Consider the following 21,538-nt stretch of genomic DNA (forward strand, 5'->3'; position numbering starts at 1 on the left):
CATCTTATATATGACCAGTACAAGGTGGCATATTGATATGGCTATCAATAGTTAAGTATTTGGAAATAGTTAATATGTTATGTTGAGGTATAGCATGGCTAAAATCCATCATTTGGCTGCTGAAAAGGTGACTGTGGGTCTCTGGCAGAGAGGTGGTGTGAGATTTTTGTTTGAGAAATGCTACCTGTTTTGTGGTGAATTGATTTGAACCGAAGTGCCAATTCCCTACTCTTGTATGACTTGAAAGCTTTTTCTGTTCTTCCTATAAAGCTCCAATATCTCAGTCAGTTGTTCTGCTCTTAGTTTGCCTTTTATGTGAAGGGAGGAGATGGGATTGGGAAATACCACAGCATACCTCTGTAATAATATCTCCATACTCCAAACTTTCTATCAGTAAAGAAGTAAAAAAGCTGGCATGGTGTATAGGTAAACTCTTGTTTTGCAGGGCTCTGCATCCATCAGTGTTTTACTGTTTTTCTGCAACAGAGCTTCCAAAAGATACACTGGAAGGAACCTGAAAGTTGAGATGGATTTGATGAAATAGAATAATATGATGATACAACTCCAGAGCTGCACGTCCGTCTTTGGAATGCATACTGCTGACAGAGAGCTTTTTGTTCAATTGCTTATTAACCATTTACATGAAATTCTGTTTCCTTATTTTGAGAGTGCCTGTGCACTGTCTGGGCTGCAGGTACGGGTAGAACCCAGTGGCGCTGATACAGAACTTAGTGTGGGAGAATTTACCATGTTTTATGGATAGGCTTTGCAGTCCATGTGCCCTTACGGTTGGCATTGCTGCTGGCTTCAGAGTTGTAGCTTAGAACTAGTTAAGGTCTTTGCTGCAGTCATTTCTCATTCTCAGTCTCAACCTTCCTGTGCATCGTCCTTCTTATCTCTTCCTGATTAATTTGTCTTTATTCATTCTTCACCTTATGTCTGGTGCAGTGTCTCAGTCAAATTCTTTCTTTCTTTCTTTCTTCAAAAAAAAGGTCTAAGTCTAAATGATTCAACAGTTCTATCCCACTGGAGTAACCATCAACTACCATTTGGCTCAGTTATTGGCAACATGGATGAGTAAGAGATGCTGAATATGCAGAAGATGCAGAAACATGCAGAATAGAAGAATGGGTTTTTTTAACTTTCTAGAGCAGCCTACTGCTGAAATGTGAAAAGGGCACGCATAAGGCTACATGAGAGTTGAATTATTGTATAGGAAAAGTTCAGTTGTTCAACTGCCTTGCGTTCTCTGACTTTAGATAGTCCTATTTTCAACAAGTAGCAGAAGATCACAAACTATTAGATTTGCTATCTAATTATGGGGAAGACACTTTAATCTTCACATGAAAAAGGATTGTACTTCCTTACTGAGCATAGAAGCCTTGAGCTGGAATCATTCACTCTGTAGTTCAGATTATGCAACTAAATAATTGTATATAATTTGAGGGGGGGAGAAGGCAGAAGTGTATTAATGTGGAAAGAAAAAAGATCAGGATAGAGTGAATTAAACTTTTGTGAACCAATTGTCCTTAGGTTTACTTTGCTAATTAAAACCACTCTGCTTGGTGTTTGAGCAGCTGAATGTTACCTTTTGAACCTACTTGCCCCTAACAGTAACAGGACAGCTGTGCATTTTAATGTCCAGGTGCTAAGCAGAAAAAAAGTTCTGCTTGAAGATGGTGAATTTGCAAGTAGGGGGAATGATTAAAAGCCATAAACTACCTGTGTAATGCCTAAATAACATACTGAGGGGTGTCAGGGAGCGAGTGGGAGGAGGATTGCTGCTAATACAACTTGGGCCGAAAAGATTAGTCCCATCACCTCAAAGTTCTAATATTATTGCATATATACTGGTTCAGCTGATGGGTACAATCACCTGCTGTGCTATGATTTCTAGTCATTTCTTTGCTCAGCATCTTGATGTGATTGTTACCTTTGTAAAGATCTTAGTTTGAAAATATATGTGAACTTAAAAAATAATTCTATGCAAACTGCTTAGATGTCTGATGTTCTTCAAGTAGTATCTGGGTTTCTTTTAAACTGACGCTGAGTTGTAGGGTTGTTTTTAAACAAATAAGAACTTTATCTTACAGATGCAGTTGTATTAAGGAAAAACACTGCAGCAAAATGAGGAATGCAGTTGTAAAGCTAAATAGCAACAGATTCAATATTTAATAGAATTTTTGATATTGCAGTTTACTGAACAGTCTATAAAACTGTAAAAATGTTATCAATTCTCAGAAATTCATGCCGAAGTACAGTTGAAGAATTACGGAAAATTTCTTGAGGAATATACATCTCAGCTGAAGAGAACTGAAGATGCTTTGGATGACTCCATTGGAGATGTTTGGGACTTCAGTCTTGATCCCATTGCATTAAAGGTCTTCATATATTTAATACGCATTGCAACTGTTATTTTCCTGGTTCCTCCTTCTCTTCAAAACATGAGAAGTAAAAGCTTGCATTTGTGCTCTTAAAATTTTGACTTTTGAGTTTGAGAAACCTATTCAATGCTATTTTAATTATCAAGTAATTAATAAATTGTTGTATCTCAGAAGATGTTTCATATTACTCGTTTCCAGTCTTTTGGATACTAGGGGAAGTTAAATGAAATACTAGTTCTTCATGTGTTGGGCAGGCTAATTCCAGCAAACTGTGAGTTAATCTGGGAGACTGGGGTTCCAGAAGAGATCACTAATAGTTGTATAACTGCAGAGCGAACTGTGTATATTTATAGTTGTGTTTTGACTTAATGGCCTCAGGACGGTATTTTCTGTCCTCCTGAGGTGGCTATTTCCTTGCTTATAAGTTCTCTATCCTCTGTGGAACAGGTTTTTTTCTCTTCACTGAATTTGCAGGCATCATTTAAAAGCACTTTAGTTGCCATATGGAACTTGTCTGTGCTGAAGATGCACTCTCAAGCAATCATCTGTCTGAATAATTCGACTAAATTATCTGTAGGGCCACCACAGTGCTGGTTGTATATGAACTAGTCAATGTCATGTCTGACTTAAGTACAAAATGTTAGTGCCTGTGTACAGATATACATTATGCATGCTGTTTCCTGCATTTGGGATTCTTAATTCAAGTTTTAGGTTTCCTGAGCTGTATTTTTTTCTACATACTCCATAATGACTGTGCTTTTGCTTTCCAAGTTTTATAAGTAAATTGTTGTAAATGCTATATAGTATACCTAGTTATTTGCCTTGCTGCCTAGAGTGGAAGGAAAGGTATTTCCATGTAAATGTGAAGAGCAAAGGTTTCCTGCAGCATAGGTTACAAGTAATGTGCAATTATTGCTCTCCTATTTCTGACCCTATTTGAGATTAAACTGAGGGTGGGCGGGAAATACCTAGTTGGGTAAATGTATTTGTTACCAATATTTTCTGAAGTTGTTAATTTGGTTGGGTTTTTTTGTTTGTTTGTTTTGCTTTGTTTTGCTTTTTTTTAAAAAATTATTTTTGTTTTAATTTTAGCTTTTGCCATATGAACAATCTTCCCTACTTGAGCTCATAAAGACAGAAAACAAGGTAAGCACTTCTTGCGTAAAAGGAGAAAAAAAAAAAAAAAAAAGAGTTACTTTGGTTAAAATGAAACTCTCTAAATGTGAATCTATTTGTAATCCGTGTGTTTTTTTTTCCCTCTGTTTGAGTCTAGGTTCTAAACAAAGTAATAACTGTGTATGCTGCTCTTTGCTGTGAAATCAAGAAGTTAAAATATGAGGTAAATTCAGCTGTCTTACTTTATATGAAAATGCTTGCAGATTGGCAAGCTGATATATAGATTTATTCTTTAGCAGTAAAGAAACAAGATATGTCTAAATTTTTGTAGCGTGATTACATATATCCTATTTATTAAAAAACAAATTTTTGCTTTTGTTGTTAGGCAGAAACTAAATTTTATAATGGCCTCTTGTTTTATGGAGAAGGAGGTAAGTAGCTCCCTTTACTGTAAAAGTTTGTAGTTTTATGTCATTGCTTCAGGTTATATTAAATGCTACAATATGTATAATTTTATAATATGGATACATGCTTTCTCTGTGTCTTTGCCCAATGAATACCAAATAACGGATTTTGAGGTTATGGGGATATATGTTAGTGTCTTGTAACTGTCCTGAGTTAGCTCAAGATAACAAGATTTATCTGTAAAGCCCTGCTTCCTGCAGTAAGTGTTGTTACGTTAACATGAAGTCTAGTTGCAGCCTTATTTACATGGGAAGTAGGGAGTATGGGCTGTATTAAATGTACAGTTTATATGCTGTAGGTGCTATTTTTTAAAGTATGGCATTGAAAAGATATTTTTCACATGTATATACATCCTAAACCAACTTTTTTTCCTATTGGGACTAGATTTTACATTGGTTGTAGTAAAACAATAAATCTGTAATTTGATTGTAGTAAAACAATAAAACCATTGAAAATTAGGCAGGACTTGGTCCAAGTTACTTTACTTCTGCAATCAGCTGTTCCAGGAGAAGTTGCAGTGTGTTAGTCACCTGCGGGTAGTAGTACTTGTGCTGTTGTTTAGGCCATGGCATAATACAGGGACTTAAATGTTTGTAAGTCAATTCAGCTGACAAATCATGAGACCTTGCTTTAGGTGAAAGCTGCTTTTTGTCTTGGAGTTAAACTGGTAATGCCTCTGAAGGATTGGTCTTAATATTCCACCTTAAAGGATGCTAGTCTGGGAATAAGCACAGATCTTGGTCCTGAGGACTGAGTATTTTAATGAGTTGATTTAGAGACATGTAACCTACCTTTGTTTTCTATTTCAGAAATTTGAGAGAAGGGGAAGGCCTTTTTATAGTAGTCTTACAAAAGGGCTTTTAAAAAGTTTAATAGCCTTGACTGTGGCAGAAGTATTGGGCAGTGTGAAATCTTTGAGCTGGGGACTGTTTATCATTCTTTTAAGTGCTAGATTAGGTGACTGTTGTGGTTCAGTTAAGGAATGTGAAAAAATGTGGGTTTCATTGTTTTGTTTGGTTCGGGTTTTTTTGTTTGTTTGTGTTGTTTTTTTTATGATTTTTTTTCTTAACAGATTCTCTCTTATCATATATGGTTTTTAATATCTTAAAAGAAAGCGATATGCTGCCAGAATAATACTAGGGGATCCCTGAAAACTTCTCTGTGTCTCTAGCACAAAAGAAGTCGGGCTGTTGCAGATCAACATATTTCAGCAGCAGTTTGTTCTCGATCGGTGTTCTGCAGGGAATGCTTGAGAATGGCAGGAAGTGAGAGGTCAGCCTTCTGTGGGTTAGGTAGGGATGCAGAAATTATGTTCTCCACTTCCATATCCCCCTTTGTATCATCTACTTTGGTAACAGCAAGCTTGCTTACTTAGAACAGCTGGCACAGTTACTTGCTCAAGGATGGTTGAAATTTAAACAAATACTGTGCTGGCCTTTTCCTTCTGTGTAAGAAACATTTTTTTTTTTTTTTTTTTTTTTTTTTCATTTTATTTTAAATCTTGTCCTTAGAATGGCTAGGACTGGTCTAGGAACTTTAGTTAGTTGGATGGGTTTTTTTGGACATACACTCAACAGGGTAGAGGTTACATAAAATGTGTAAAGGAGAAGAGTGCAATATTTAGAGTCTTGTCCTAGAGCTCCATCTTACAAAAGTATAGAGACTCCTTCAGTCTCTGGTGACTGCTCTAAAGGAACAGATTTTATGAAGGAATAAGGCCTGCAAATTTTATGCAGGTAAACTTGCAACTCTAAGCCATTTCGGTCAGAGTGGCCCAGTAGAAAAATCTCAAGTTTGGAGCATTAATCTGTCATCACACTAAAAAGACTGTATTTTGTCAGGAGGTATTGCAACTGTTCCAGCTGAGTGAAACAACTTGGCATTGGTGATGTAATTATTGTATCACATAGTATCCTGTGAGGGTACTTTGTCACACAAATAATGCTTTGAAGCTGTGGTGATGAACCAGTTCATTTGTACAGGGTGATACCTAGGAAAAGAAAATCAGTTCCTTGCGGAAATTTTATACTACACAGCTTTTTCTTCTGATTAATGATGTAATTATTTACTGAAGGAACATGCTACCAGTGGTTGTTTATTGCAATACAAATACCTAGTGCCTTCATACAAACTTTTTTAAATTGGAAATTTTAGATGAAGTTACATGATATATATGCCTTTAAAGAATTATGTTTCGTATTCTTTCTTTTTTTTCAGGTGATGCAGGCTTTTTTTTTTTTTTTTTTCCTGCTTTGTGTCTAACTTACAATGTATCTTTTAATGAGAAAGAAACTTGAAAAATAAGTCCAGTGTAGGAAAGCAAAATTAAAAGTTTTTAAGGCTCCATCAGTATGCTTATAATAGTGCTCCCTACTTGTATGGCAAGCAAATGTCCTGGAGGGCAAGCTTCAATATTAATTTAACAGGCTTTTAAAAGTGGTGACAAATGTTTATCTTCTTAAGCCACAGATTCCAGCATGGTGGAGGGAGATTGCCAAATACAGATGGGAAGATTTGTTTCTTTCTTGCAGGTAAAGTATGTTTTAATTTTTTGGTTTTGACAGCAATTATAATCTTAATTTTACTTGCAGAGCGGATTTAACAGTTCACAGTATCCTGCTTGCATCTTGCTGAAAGGCATTGCAGTCATTTGATATGTTACTATGTTTTGTCTGCAGACCTGTTACAACCAGCTGATGTATCACACATTGATTTGCATTTTTTTATACTTGTCTGAAACTCTGGAATTCTAATGAGAGAATAAATTACAGTTTGTGTAGACATTGTGCAAATAAATTAGAATTTACTTAGGAACATTTCAGTAAGAGAAGGTAAATTGATATTGTTTCATTTGATGGTAAAGTTAAAGATACCTATTCTTATGGTTTTGATTAGCGGGTTTCAGTTTTCATTTAACATTGGGAATGGATTAATTGTTTATACATCTTTTTCTAGCTGATAAAATAAAGCAATATTAAAACATGTACCTAGAGGACATTGCTTGTGCCTGACTCAGTCTTTCAGGGAAGAACACTAATTTCTTATACAGTTTGGTTGTTATCAGGGTCCTTTGCATGAAAACAGGATCTGTGTTTCTTCTAAGGATTTCCTGTGCTCTTGGGTTTCAGTCTACTGTGGATTTTTTTTTTTGTCTCTAGTATAGCATAAGTGATTGTCCTGTTCCCAAAAACTCTTATATTTTTATGCAATATTACTTATAATGAAATACTTCCAGAAGTTCCAGAACCTTCCAGAATGTTCAAACAAATTCTAGTTTAAAAAAGGTTAAAATTCCTGTTGTTGCTTTATAGTAGTATGGCTGTAGTCATCTACTGAGTTGTAACATGTTGAACACCATAGGAAGTTGTTTCTCAACCTCTTCTACCATGCCCAAGGTCAGTTAGTTATTAGGATAACTTGGGGCTTCTTTCCTCCCATTTTTCCAGCTTTTTGTCCAGTCAGCTTTTGTGAGTTTTATCCTTCATCCTCTGTTTCTTTTGGAGCAGATGTTTGAGCTGTTTTAGTGGTTCTGAAATGGGGCTACTGGACACTTCTGTCTTTCTAGACTTTTTTTTTCCTGCCAGGGTGCATTGCAAACCCATTCTGTAGAACAAGTTTGTTTATGGGGTATATGCTGATGTGTATATTTATAGGGTAAACACTACACAAATAGAGTAGTATTGTTTATGAGCCCATTTTGTATGTATGCTACGGTGGCTTGCTGATTGTTGAGCAACTCTGGAAAAAAGAGAGATGCAGGATGTTGCCCCAAAGGGACGGTTACTGTGCTGAGAGATGTGTATTGCTTTGGGTGAAGCTATGAGGAAAACATTTTCCTTGTTGAGTTTGTTTCTTTTCAACTGTTGTTCCTCTAAATCCACTCAGTAGTAGTCTATATCCATAGACTGGGAAATGCTGTTTTGGTCAATATTGTAAGTGTATCCCCAAAGGTGGTGTGATAATGTGCATGAAGATGACAAAAGAGGTGAAATGTTGCTTTCATAGAGCTAATGTCCACGTATTGGTTTACTGTCTCTTCTGAGCTCAGGATTTCTTGAAACTAGATGTAATAGCCTCAAATTTGCTATGTCAAAACACTTTTTTTTTTTTTTTTTTTTTAAATTATCAAAATAATGCTTTGAAATACTAGTTAGGTACTCCTGATCCTGCAGACCACAGTATATTTGAAGAACTCTGATAAAATTATAATCTTGTCTGTATTATGCTGCTAATATGCATGTGCTGTTAAACTGGACTATTTTCTGGAAGTTTTAAAATGGCAGCTGGTGCCCCTTCCCCAGGAAACATGATCTCAATTGTCTATTAATCTATTTCTCTGGGATCTGTTGGCTTGTTTCAGCCGCAGTTGTTAGAGCAATAAAAGTATAAGAAGTAATGATACTTTTATGTTTTGTGTAAACTGGTGACTAATAGAAGGCAGAAGCCCAAATAAGATCTATTTTTGATGGAGAGGAAGACAGAATTCAGCTGTTAGCCAGTCTTCTGGCAGAAATGGCAGGCTGGCTGGTTAGCCAGTGTGGGCTGTCTGCTATGAAGCCATCTGTATGCTGACTGGCTAAGCTCATCACATGTTGACTTTTCCTGATGGGATTATAGGGTGCATTAATGAGCAAATATTATTGTAGTTAAGGGAAACTCAGATTCATTTATCCTGTTGCTTAAGGAGTGCCTTGTTAAACTTTTTTATAGAAATAAAGATAATCCTTTATGTGGTCAGAGTTGATCTGTTGTTACTCATTTTGTACTAAGTAACTGAGCTGAAGTTCTTCTTTAGTCAAGCATGCCTCTCAAGGACATTGTCTTTTTTTTTTTTTTTTTGAAAGTGGTATTCTGTGGCTTGTCACTCTTATGGTAGGTACAGGCTTCTGTGTTAACTTCTAATTTGAATTTGGCTATCATCACCTCCTAGAATGTGACTCTTGAATCTAGTGGGAAAAGGCACAGCCTTTGCTATCAGGGATATTCTCTCTGAAAGTACTTGGGAACGGTTTATTCACTTCTTACTGTCTTTGATAAATTGAGCCAATAGTATAAATAGTTTAAATTGTACTGGAAGCTTATGTCTGTGAGCTTAGTCTCAGATCCTTTTTCAGAGCTGTCAGTAGGATGTTTTCCATCCTCCTGTAGGTCTGTCTCCTGGATTAGGGATGCAACTGGGGCTTGTGCTGTAAGTTCAATGGTTTATGTTCAGTGTTTTGGATGTAAGGACAACTTGTGTATGAGGAGGGTCTGTGTTTACATATGCATTTCATTTTCTTGTATTTCAGGAGCTGTCCTGCTTTGTTACCCGATGTTACGAAGTGGTGGTAAATGTAGTGCATCAGTTGGCTGTTCTCTATACCAACAACAAGTAATTATTCCCTAAAAAGCTGTATTGTTTTTACATAGTTAAACAAATGTATAAAATATGAATGTTCTTTCTAAGACATGGTCATGTTTGGAATATTGTCTAGAGATATGGAGAGTGCTTTGCTGTGCAAGGTTGGGCTTCATAAGCCCTTACAGATGTAGTTTTGGTTTATTTTCAGAAAGGGCAGTGCTTTTATATAATGAGATGCAAAAATTTTATTTTTTTGATAGAATTGATGCTTCAGAGGCACTTAGTCTTTATGATTAAGAGATATTGTTGCTCTTTCATCCTTGCTTTGCTTGAGAGATGGATTCATTCTGTCGACTGATAGAGTGGATACCAGTAGCTTCAGAGGATTAAAAATCAGATGACTTCCACAGCCTGTTTTAAATATGCAAATCTTGGTATTTATTCCTCACAAAACAACCATGGCTTTAATACCTGAAGTTGAGCTTAGTAAGGGCTGTTTGGTTTAGCTCCTCTGAAAACTGAGTTTAGCTCTGAATAGAATTGTTGGGTTTAGCTCTAAATGTAACTGCAGGGCTTGTGATTCCTTCCTCCTCCCCCACCCCTGATAGGATAGCCTCATTCTTCTGTTTTATTCGTTGATTTCATTTTTGTCTTCCACTACAGCTCAGGGTAGGCTCTCTGTATGGTGCTGGATATGTAGTTTGAGTGTGGGTTGATTAAATTATGTGAAGTGGTTTTTGTACTTTTGGGCCACAAAGCTGTATGTATGAAGACTACTTAGTGTTAGCATAACTGAACTGAGAATTGCCAATGCGCATGTGCACTGAATGCAATCAGTGGTTTGAACCGGTCATATGCTGTACATTTAAAAATGCAGTATTAAATTTGATCATAGCACACAGATTTCACATAGCATATATACTTATAATCAGATTTTGAGGTTCTTTTGTTTTCTGAAGTTACTACGTTAATGAAGAAAAATGTACCCCAAGAAACAAAGAACACACAATGATACGGAATTGATAAATATGCTCTGTTCTGAGGGTTAAAAAGGCATTAAAATTTTTATTTTATTTACAGGAATGCACCTAAAATTATAGAGACATCAGGAGTTCATTTTCAGGTGGGAATGATTTGGAACCCTTTTGCTTATATATATATATATGTATGTCTTATCCTGAGAAAAGCTGCAAGAAAGTGAGTTTCAAGTACAACTTTCAATCTGGAATCTCCTTTAAAGGTTTTATTTTGTTAATTGGCTTTTTCTGGCCTATATGTGGAAAGGGCTGGTATCTCTGTCTCTTGTATTCTGGCTTTCTTAACTGAAAAGTGTTTGCATACTCCCTTACTGTGTGCAACATCTGCTTCTGCATGTAGAGTATTTTAAACATTCTACCTTCAATGTTGGGATAGACCACTGAACTTAGAGGTGCCTGCATGCAAACTGATGTTCCTTGTGTCACTACAAGAAATACTAAATCTTTAAGCTACCAAACCAAGAAATCTCTAATTTAACTATCTAGCTGATGTCTTGTTGGCTGTTAATATATTGAAAGGAACCAAAATTTTATATGCCATGCATGACTGCAATAAAGTTTTCAATAACTACAGTCTTTTTTTTTAACAGACAATGTATGAGCATCTGGGAGAGTTGCTCACAGTCTTAATCACTCTGGATGAAATAATTGACAATCATGCCACTTTGAAAGATCACTGGACCATGTATAAGAGGTGTGTCTCTGAAGGTGTGAAAAATACTCCCACAGCATGAAAGATAAAAGCATGTGCATGTTTCTTTGTTCCAAGAAAGTCAGTGTGGGAACATGGATTTTGGTAGCCCTCTGTGTTCTCCAGAAATCTCAATGAAGAGCAGGGCTAAGCTCCCACTGTGTCCTGCTAACAGCACCAGTAAGTTTTTTAAAGTGCTGACTGTGATATTTACAATACATGGTAAGCATCTTGATAAACAGAGTAATTGGTGGTGGGCTTTAAAATGTATTCAGTAAGAAATCCAGTTTTGTACAGGACAGATCTAAGACTATCCCCATCCGTATTGATCATGGGGATGGGAATGAGTAAGAATGCTATCTTAAGTAAAAGCTAAAGAGTCAACAATTACAAAGGTAGTTAAATTAGTGGAAAAATAACTGTTTTATTGAAAACCTAAATAAATGGGAGTTATTCAAATGTGCATGGCTTATATGGACCTTGTGGGTTTTGTTTTTTTTATTTTCAGAGTTGCTGGTGGGCACATATGTGAGCAATTCAAATCTATTATTAAAATAGGACAGGATATGATCAAACTGCTAGCATGTTTTAATTGTGTCGTATGTATGTATGTGTTCCACACCTCTTCCTTACAGGCTGCTAAAATCTGTCCATCACAACCCTTCTAAGTTTGGGATTGAAGAAGATAAACTGAAGCCATTTGAAAAGCTTCTGTTAAAACTGGAATGCCAGCTACTTGATGGAATGATATTTCAGGTAATGAAATTAATGTTTCCCAGTATGATAGGGAAAGTATTACATTAAAGTGACACCCTTTTTAGAATGGATGGTTTGTTTGGGTTTTATTTTGTTTTGTCCATGGATACAGTGATGTGTGAATTTGGCTCTTGCATCTGTGCATGGGGAATTAAAAAAAAAAAAAAAAAGAGGAGGCTCTATTGTAGGATTGTTCCTTCTTGTTCTCATGTGCTAGAACTGTGCCAGGCTTTGAATGGTAGCAGTTAATGCTTACTGTTTTGCAGAATTAAAGAAATGCAAACAACTTGGCATTTGGACTGTGTGGTATCAGAGTCTGTTTTTCACCAGAAATTTTAATAGTGGGCAGCCTTACATAGTATAGGTCCACTTTATTTCAGCTCCAAGTTGAAGTCTCCTCAATAATCTTCTAAAGATGTTAAGTGTGACCTCTTGTTATATATTTTGTCTCATCCCTAACATATGGGACAGGGGACTGTCAGTAGGTACCACTTCAGTGGTGTACACCCCTGAAACATTCAAGTGTACAGGTGGATGGAAAGGTTTATTACTTTTTCAATACAGTTAACTTAAATGTCTTCAGACAAGAAGCCATTCTTTTTTTTTAGCAAAGTGAGTATTTGAGACACTGAAATCAGATGTTGTGGCATAGTGGGCAGAGGATAGCCTTGCTAAACCTGGACACAGCAAAGTCAATTGAACAGTTCTTACTGATACATCCTAAGTGGCATAGGGAAGAAGGTTTTGCTCTGTGAAAATCTATAAAAGGGAAATTGTAGATGAATAAGTAAGCGCATTTTGGCTTATTCTTTCAAAGGACATAGCTACCAACTCTCCATTTTTCATCTTTTATTTGTCTAGTGTTGCATTAGTACAAAGACTTCATTGTATGTTTGAGACATCAGTAGGATTTGTCTGGTATTCATTCAGAAAGTTTCCCCTCCTGTGCTACAAATGCCCTTTCCTAATAAAAATACATGAAAAATATTTTTAAATACAATTCCATTAAAGACTTTCCTAATACCTATAGAAAATCTGAAGTATGTGTCTATTTTTTTTACTAATTATGTGGGTTATGGTAATTTTTTTAAATCGCTACCAGTGGTGTGGTGTTTTATGCTACAAGTTCATGAGCCACATCCTACAAGCAACTCCCATGATAATCTTGTTTAGTTAATGGCTAATTAGTAATGTACTATAATATAATAATGCAAATAAGCACCTAGTTTCTTACTGCTAGCACATCAAGTGGTTTCTTTGAAAATGCCCCTTAACAGAAATGTGAAGTAAACAAAATGAACAAAATGGTTTTTTGAGTATCAGGTACGAGAGAGGCTTTTAATGTTTTCTGTTATTATATTAAATACCTAAGTATAGTTAAAAATATTTATGTTGTGAAGTTTAAGACTAACTTCAGGTTAATCTTAAATCAATGTGCTCTTACAGTATTCTTCTCTTGCAAAATCAGTGTTCTTTTAAGGTCCAAAATTCATGGCATATTGTTATGATTTTTTTTTTTTTTTGTTCCTTTTTGCTCAGGCCTGCATAGAGCAGCAGTTTGATTCTGTAAATGGTGGAGTGTCAGTGTCGAAGAACAGCACATTTGCTGAAGAATTTGCTCATACCCTTCGTACAGCTTTTGCAAACGTTGAAGCCAAACTTGGTAATGCAAGCTCATTCTTCTGCTGGCTTCACTGTTTCTAAAATGGTTTGTTTTGTTTGTCTGGGAGTACACTTCAAAAAAGGTGTATTTCTGCAGGTGAACCTTCAGAAATTGACCAGAGAGATAAATATGTGGGCATCTGTAGCCTCTTTGTACTGCATTTTCAGATTTTTCGGACCATAGACAAGAAATTTTACAAGTCATTGTTGGATGTCTGTAAAAAGGTGAATACTTTATTCTTTTGTCAGTAATTAAGAGGGGGGAAAAATATTTAGTAACGAAGTAGATAATTTTCTTAGTTGCATAGCATAGCACAGGCTTGGGAAGAGAAAGAACATGCAATTTACCAAAACAAGTCAGGATGTAGAATTAAGATTTTTCTGCTTTTTATAATTTCACCTCCCCTCCCATTTGCTCTTAAAGATGGTCTAAAACCTGTGCACTTACTTAACAGCAGGGTAAAATAACTGGAAATTACTGTTAAGATATTTCTTCTCAAGATTAATCTGGCAGTGAGGACAAAAAATTAAGTTATGGGTATCGTGGGTCTGAATAAATGCTGTGGGTTTTGACCTTGGCTGTAAGCACTTATTTTGAAAGACCTCTAGAGCCACAGGTGATTTGGGCTTTTTCATATCAGGTTGTATTTAGAAATTATTAAATTCTCTAAGGAATGACAGTGATGGTGACTTTGCCTGTAGTGTCCTTAGTGCACTTCTAGGGGAGGAACCTTTTTTAACATGAACACAATACTTTGTAGAAACTAGGTATGCAGGAATAAATTGAATTATATGCTATGGATCAAAAGCAGCATAAGAAATGTGCATGGTAGCTTAGTATTTGTTGTAGTTAGTTATGTTTATTGCTACTTTGTAGTATTTCCCCCCCACCCCCCTTTTATTTTTTCTCCCAACCAGGTACCAGCCATCACATTAACTGCTAACATTATCTGGTTTGCTGACAACTTCCTGATTCACAAGATACCGGCTGCTGCTAAACTTCTGGACAAGAAAAGTATTCATGCAGTTAAAATGCAAAGGGAGAACTTTCTACAGCAGAGGGCACAGTCACTTACCAAGTATGGTTCCTAAATACTGCTTCATGATATTGTTTGGCACATAGTTTATAAGTGCATGGGTTTCTTCAATGTACTGTTGCTCGGAGGTGTTAATCAACCCTTCAACTTCACTACAGCAATGTATGTGTGTTGGCATTGCTGAAAAAGTGTTGATCAAAACTAAGCTTTTTTTCATGTCATGCTTTCAGAAGAATGTGTATTATGTCACCAAAATAAGTGTTCCTGGAAGTTCTAAATATCTGATTGTTTCAGTTATTTCTATTTCTATACTTTCAACTTCCTTTTTTTAAAACTAGTGTCTAGTAACCTGAGCTTCTTTGTTTTCTGTTAGGGTTCTCTGCTTTCTATGTGTTTATGGAGGTAAGTCACTACTAGGCTCGTAGAGGAGTGTTTTCTCTGCTTGGTGATGATGCTTCCTCTGCAGGCATTTTTTTCTTCATGACTGTTTTAATTGCTTGTTTAATGGTCTTTGAAATTATCTGTGTTTGAAAAGGGTTCTCTTGTTTTGTGCTCTGCATGTAATTTGCAGGTCACTTCCTTCTCTAAGTTCTTTCTAAAATAATGTTTAAAGATGAGTTAGAATTTGTTTTAGTTATTGGTCTTATGAGCCAAGTGAGCTGCACTGCATAGGGAGATAACAGGGCTAAGATTTCTGTTTACGTTGCAGACCAAACCAAGAAGGTGGAAAATGGGTTTGTGGAATAGAAGTAAAAGCTTACATTTTGCAGGTTGTTTTCCAACCCTGTATGCAAGCTGGCGGAACTGGGTTGGAGCAGGGGAAAGCAACTCCATGCCTACATGATGCTCTGGCAGATTATTTTCACTACTGCCCTGTTTCCATCATTCTCCTCCTGGTTTATGTCCTACATCTGCAGGAAGATCCAAGAGTTCTGACTGAATTATTTCCTTGGCTTTAATTCCTGGATGAAGCATAATTGCACTGCTGCTTTTCTTCTGGTCTCGGGCAGTGGTACAAGTCATGTCTTGCGGCATTTAAAATTAAGAAAAGGTTGAGAAAAATATCTGGGTATTCACAGACATTTTGTAGAATCATAGAATCATTTAGGTTGGAAAAGACCTTTAAGATCGAGTCCAACTGTAAACTTAACACTGCCAAGTCCACTACTAAACCATGTCCCTAAGCACCACATCTACACAAATACCTTTAGCGATTGTGACTCAACCACTTCCCTGGGCAGCCTGTGTCAATGCTTGATAACCCTTTCAGTGAATAAATTTTTCATAATACGTGTTCTAAACCTCCCTCGGTGCAACTTGAGTCTGTTTCCTCTTATCCCATCCCTTGTTACTTGGGAGAAGAGACCCACACCCACCTGGATACAACCTCCTTTCAGGCAGTTGTAGAGAGCGATAAGGTCTCCCCTGAGCCTCCTTTGTCCAGGCTAAACAACCCCAGTTCCCTCAGCTGCTCCTCGTGGGACTTGGGCTCTGGACTCTTCCCCAGCTTCATTGCCACTTTCTGGACTTGCAATTTTGGGGATATTGTAATAAAATTGAGATTCTTGCATTTGCTGATTTGAATTTTGCCAGTAAATTTTTCTTTCTTCTTTACAAATTCTTGCACTGCTTTTGGTAATTGGACTGTTGCCTTAAATAAGAGTACTCTTTAAAGTGTATTTTTTGATGTCATAATCAATGACCTGAATATGTTCCTGCTATAAGTGCTACAGTAAGTACTATTGCAGAGTCACAATTCTGTAGCATGGAATAAATAGCAATTTTAAAAGTGAACTCTCGTTAAACAATTAATTGCAACTAGTGTAATCCAAGCAGTTTAACTTCTGGAGAATTATGTTTTTTAAAAGCAGTCTAGTCTGGCATTGGTGTAATGACAAGTTATATTTCTGCGTGTGTGTGTATATATATGTATATAACAAAAATGCAAACTTGGAGGAAAAATATTCACATCAGTGTAGGAATTTTTTTATTTAGTATTTAAAAGCAGTTTAAATTAAAGAGTGCAGTATGTGTATTGCTAAGAGGGTCATTTGTTCTTTTGAAATATAGGAGATTTTGACTCTTTGGTGTATGCTTGTACAGATATAATTGGCAGACTAACTAATCCTTACCTGTAGAGAATTAAAATGTAAATGAGTGTGAAGTTCTGATACTTTTGGGAATGGAGAGTTGTTATTTTGGGGACTGAAGATTTAATGTATTTCCCTTGCAAGAATTTAAGCTTTGGAGAGAAAAAAGAAAATCCTCATACTCTTCTTATTTGAAGTGAGCGACATTTTTTGTTTCCTTTTGCAGAGATATGCAGTCATATTACGTTTTTGTGAGCTCATGGATGACAAAAATGGAATCGATCTTGTCAAAGGAGCAACGTGTGGATAAGTTTGCTGAAGATCTTTCTAACCGCTGCAATGTCTTCATCCAGGTGTGCAGTCTTTTAATGTGGTGATGCAGCAAATGTAGTTAACTGATGTTTTGGTGCAACTTGTTGAACATAAAAAGAAATCACAGAAGCTCTGTGATCATTGGTGTGTTATTTTACAGTGTGGAAATTCTTCTAAAACTTTAAATGCTCATTAGATGCTCTTTTAAGTAAATCTGTAAAAGGTCTTTCCATAAGGCATGTGGGGAAAGTGAATACAACTAAGTATTCAGTGGCTAAAATTTGGAATTTTTCTCTTGACTTGGGAAATCAAGAAAGCTTTGTTTCCTCTGTAGTAAAGCTTTTGGGTTTTTCTTTCCTTTTGAGTCAGTCATCAAGTACATAAGTTGGACCGAACCAGTGTCTAATTTAGTTTTATTTAGCGCAGTACATATTTCCAGTAAAGGTTTTGTGTGGTTTCATTGTGCTTTGCCTAGTGATGGTACTTTGCAAGAATCTTACTAGGTTGCGAGGCAGCTGGTTTTCTTTTGGCCTACTAACAGCATGTAGTCTTAATGTAAGATGCATCTCGTTTATCTTTCGCTAGTTTTTATATATATCAATCTGACTGACAGAAATCTGATGAGAGTAGGTGTGTGATAGAAGCATGGTCCTGAATCTTCCATATCTAAAGACACATATGTACTAGGATCTGTGGTTTTTATATTTTAACTACTTGCAGTAGACTTAAAACTTTGCTCTGTAGTGAACTGAGTTTCCTACAGCACTTGTTGTCTTTTCCTAATCTCTTTTTTTATTGTTATTACTTTTCCTTTGAAGTAAACTGAATAACGTTTTTGTCTTGTTGTATGTAATTGACATTGTATTTAAAAGCTTAGCATAACTTGATTTAGAAATTACTGCTTTTTTTTTTTCTGCAATGGGTAGTTCTAATTAGAAAGTGTAGAACTGTGTAAATGCTGTCAGTGTATTTATCTCATGGAATCTGGAAGTTTTGGATTGCTTTTGTGACAGGCTGGTTTTTAGGGGGATGGGAGTTGTTCGGTGGGTTGGTTTACAGTAGGTTTGAAATTATTTGACCTTTGAAGCTGTGTGATTGATTAATTCACTGACATATGTTTAATTTGAATGACTCTAGAAGTGAATGATCAGGTGATCTAATGACTCCTAGGCGGTTTCATAATGTCTGCCTAATAAAAGGGTCTTATTCAGCTTTGGGATCCCAGGCTTTCTTATCAGGTGAAGTGGTAGGTTCTCTAGTTTAAAGAGGCAAATGTTAGCTATCATGTAAGAAAGAAAACAGAGAACAAAGATTGATATGTTGTGAAAATATTATTCTCCCCCCTCCCCCCATACTAATTTTATTTTTAGGGTTTTCTTTATGCATACAGTCTTAGCACCATCATTAAAACTACAATGAATCTCTACATGTCAATGCAAAAACCTATGACCAAAACGTCGGTGAAAGCTCTGTGCAGACTTGTGGAACTTCTGAAGGTAGGTCACTGCATGAAAATTGTTTAGCTCATGTAGGCCTTTACAGGGAACGCTGATCAGTCATCACAAAAAAACCCTGAGATGGGAAATGTTTTTGCATGGATGGCTTCTTGTTCAAGACTGGATTTGGTTAGAGAATAGATTTGGGAGGCTAGAACCAGTTTTTATGTAACTTCTAACCGGCGCTTCCTCAGTTGGTGTCACAGAATGATTGAGGTTGGAAGGGACCTCTGGAGGCCATCTGGTCCAACTTCCCCCTGCTCAAGCAGGGCCACCTAGAGCCGGTTGCGCAGGACCATGCCCTGGTGACTTTTGAATATCTCCAAGGATGGAGAGTTCACAACCTCCCTGGGCAACTAACCTGTGCCAGTGCTCGTTTACCCTCCAAGTAAGAAAGTGTTTCCGGATGTGCAGAGGGAACCTCCTGTGTTTCAGCTTGTGCCCACTGCCTCTTGTCTTGTCACTGGGCACCTCTGAAAAGGATCTGGCTCTGCACTCTTTACATCTTCCCTTCAGGTATTTATACACATCGATAAGATTCCCTCCACAAGTCCTCTCTTCTCCAGGCTGAACAGTTCTGGCTCTCAGCCTTTCCTCATATATGAGATGTTCCAGTCCCGTAATTATCTTCGTGGCCCTGGGCTGGGCTCTCTAGTATGTCCATGTCTCTTGTACTGAGGAGCCCAGAACTGCACCCAGCACTCCAGGCGTGGCCTCACCAGTGCTGAGTATAGGGGAAGGATCACTTTCTTCAAGCTGCCAGTAATATTTGGTCTAATGCAGCTAAAGATACCATTAGCCTTCTTTGCATCAAGGGCATATGCTGGCTCATGTTCAGCTTGGTGTCCAGCAGGACTCCTAGGTCCTTTTCTGTCAAGCTGCTTATCGGCTGGATGACTCCCAGTATACATTGGTGTATGGGATTGTTCCTCCCCAGGTGCAGGACTTCACACTTCTCCTGCTACTTTTTCCAAAAGAAAGATACTCTGTTTTGAGAACTTCAGAAAGCAATGGTGAACAGAACTGGATTATTTAAAAAACAAAACAAAAACCGTAGCGAAATATTAGTCCTGAAACTTTTTTACGTTCCCGAATGGTTTGATTTTTCTCAGTTTCTAAGGGTTAATTGCAACTGCTACTAACAGTACATTACGAAGTGGAAAAAGTCTGTATTTGCACTGTGGATGAGTCAGCCAGCATAAAGCTAAATTCTAAAGGCAACAATTTTGGTAACTACATGAACTATTGTGTTTTGGGATTGACTTTAGGCAATAGAACACATGTTTTACCGAAGAAGTATGGTTGTGGCAGATTCTGTGACGCACATTGCTCAGCATCTGCAGTATCAGGCTCTTCACTCTATTTCTGTTGCCAAGGTATGTAATCCAAGTTTTAATTATTAATCTTCCTATCAAAGTGCTTAAAAAAAAAAAAATCTTAATTTTAAATTGTTTTCTCTTACTTTTTGCAAAATCTGCACTGTAGTGCTCTATCATAATCAGCAGATACGAAAGCTTTCCAGTAGGTCAGAGCTGTGCCCTAGAAACTGTACAGCATAGATGGTTATCTGTTTTTGACCAAGAATCGTTCCTCTCTTCCTTTAAACTGCTGCATCTCTTGTCATATTCTTCTTTTATCTGCTCCACTTTTTTTTTTCTAAGTGATGTAAGGTCCTAAGACATATACCTAACATACCTTTAGCATGCAAGGTTAGGAGCATCATGTTGAACATACTTTCTTAGAATCCGGAGAGGTTTTCTTTAACTCTTTCATGAAACTGTACCTCTTCTGAGTTACGTTGTTACTCACAAATACGTCCGTGACTTCAGCTTATTAGCCAGAAGACTTGTTCCCTTCATTTGTTCATGCAAATGTGTTTGCACTTAGTCTTTCTGATAAATTAGAATTTGTAGAAGATTGCAAGTTATTGTTATTACCCTGTTTATATGTCTTCTGGCTGTTCAGCGGTAAACTGGATTTTGTTATCAACAATAGGGGGTCACTGATTAAAAAATGATTCAAAAAATGTTAAATTACACATACCTTAGAACTAAAATTGTCATGCAGTCACATGCAGCTTGTACAGTATTTGTATACTGTATGACCTGACCCATGTTCATGATGAACTGCACATATTCCAGGGGTACAGATAGGTAATGCCACTGAACTGACAGAGTAAATGAATCTGGATTCGGTTAACTCTGTTCACAAAGTATCATTTATTTGCAGAAATACTCAGCTTATGGTAAGTCCATAAGCTTTGGAAAGAAGAGGTAAGATATTGCTTTTGGGCTTAGGTAACTTTTCTCTGAATTTCTATGTCTTTGTCATCAAGAAAAGAGTCATTTCTGATAAAAAGTACAGTGAGCAACGCCTGGATGTCCTCTCTGCTTTGGTGTTGGCTGAGAACACCCTCAATGGGCCAAGTACGAAACAGAGGCGGCTCATTGTTTCCCTAGCACTAAGCGTGGGAACACAGATGGTGAGTTATGCCATGATTGTTCCAGACCTTTGCTTGTTTGGTGTAGTATCTTATAAAGTAGTATAATCTTGTCTCTTTTTTTTCATTTGCATAGAAAACTTTTAAAGATGAAGAACTTGTTCCCCTTCACTTAGTTCTGAAAAAACTAGACTTGATCAGTGAACTTACAGAGCGGTAAGCAGTGGCATGTAATGTATGGAAGGCAGTGTAATGTCACTGAGGGAGCTGGATCTTCATTGTGCAAATTGCAAAATCTGGTAGCTGCATGCTGGTGGTGATTTTTGCATGTATTGTAGACCAGGGATGGACATGCAGAATTCCAGAGCTGAGCCAGAAGCTCACTGCTCTTTGGGCAAGTCATATTTTACCTAACTTTTGCCAATTAGGTAATCTACTTCTCTGATTGTTTAGAAACTGTCACTTTCTTGGATGACTTGGCTTTATGTTAAACTTAAGTCTTCCTCTTGACCTAATAAGCCCAAAAGTTATGAATTAATACCAGTCTGTTTGGGAGATCAGGCCGTTAGTTCCCATGTGACACGATGTTTTACTGCCGCTGTAGTTTCAGCGGACACTCAAGTTACATAATGTTGGCCATCTGAAAGCCAGGTGAATATCTGGGTTCCATGCATCCTTTATGGAGAGACAAAAGCACCTTCACTGGATGAC

General features: G+C 37.0%; 1 protein-coding gene across 3 annotated transcripts in view; it reads left to right on the top strand.

The window, feature by feature from the left end:
• Positions 1-21,538, top strand: part of WASHC4 (WASH complex subunit 4) — a 41,525-nt gene that overhangs the window by 1,862 nt on the left and 18,125 nt on the right. For all 3 annotated transcript variants that reach the window (XM_042792453.1, XM_042792455.1, XM_042792454.1), the window contains exons 2-18: positions 2,242-2,381; positions 3,477-3,530; positions 3,658-3,723; positions 3,886-3,931; positions 6,429-6,496; positions 9,254-9,336; positions 10,387-10,429; positions 10,934-11,037; positions 11,670-11,790; positions 13,330-13,453; positions 13,550-13,677; positions 14,371-14,531; positions 16,806-16,932; positions 18,262-18,387; positions 19,656-19,763; positions 20,723-20,869; positions 20,964-21,043. In XM_042792453.1, coding sequence (XP_042648387.1) covers positions 2,242-2,381; positions 3,477-3,530; positions 3,658-3,723; positions 3,886-3,931; positions 6,429-6,496; positions 9,254-9,336; positions 10,387-10,429; positions 10,934-11,037; positions 11,670-11,790; positions 13,330-13,453; positions 13,550-13,677; positions 14,371-14,531; positions 16,806-16,932; positions 18,262-18,387; positions 19,656-19,763; positions 20,723-20,869; positions 20,964-21,043 — 1,726 coding nt within the window. The remainder of the gene's footprint in view (positions 1-2,241; positions 2,382-3,476; positions 3,531-3,657; positions 3,724-3,885; positions 3,932-6,428; positions 6,497-9,253; positions 9,337-10,386; positions 10,430-10,933; positions 11,038-11,669; positions 11,791-13,329; positions 13,454-13,549; positions 13,678-14,370; positions 14,532-16,805; positions 16,933-18,261; positions 18,388-19,655; positions 19,764-20,722; positions 20,870-20,963; positions 21,044-21,538) is intronic.

Source organism: Tyto alba, unplaced genomic scaffold (assembly GCF_018691265.1).
Source record: "Tyto alba isolate M040663 unplaced genomic scaffold, T.alba_DEE_v4.0 Super-Scaffold_2, whole genome shotgun sequence".
Classification (NCBI taxonomy): domain Eukaryota; kingdom Metazoa; phylum Chordata; class Aves; order Strigiformes; family Tytonidae; genus Tyto; species Tyto alba.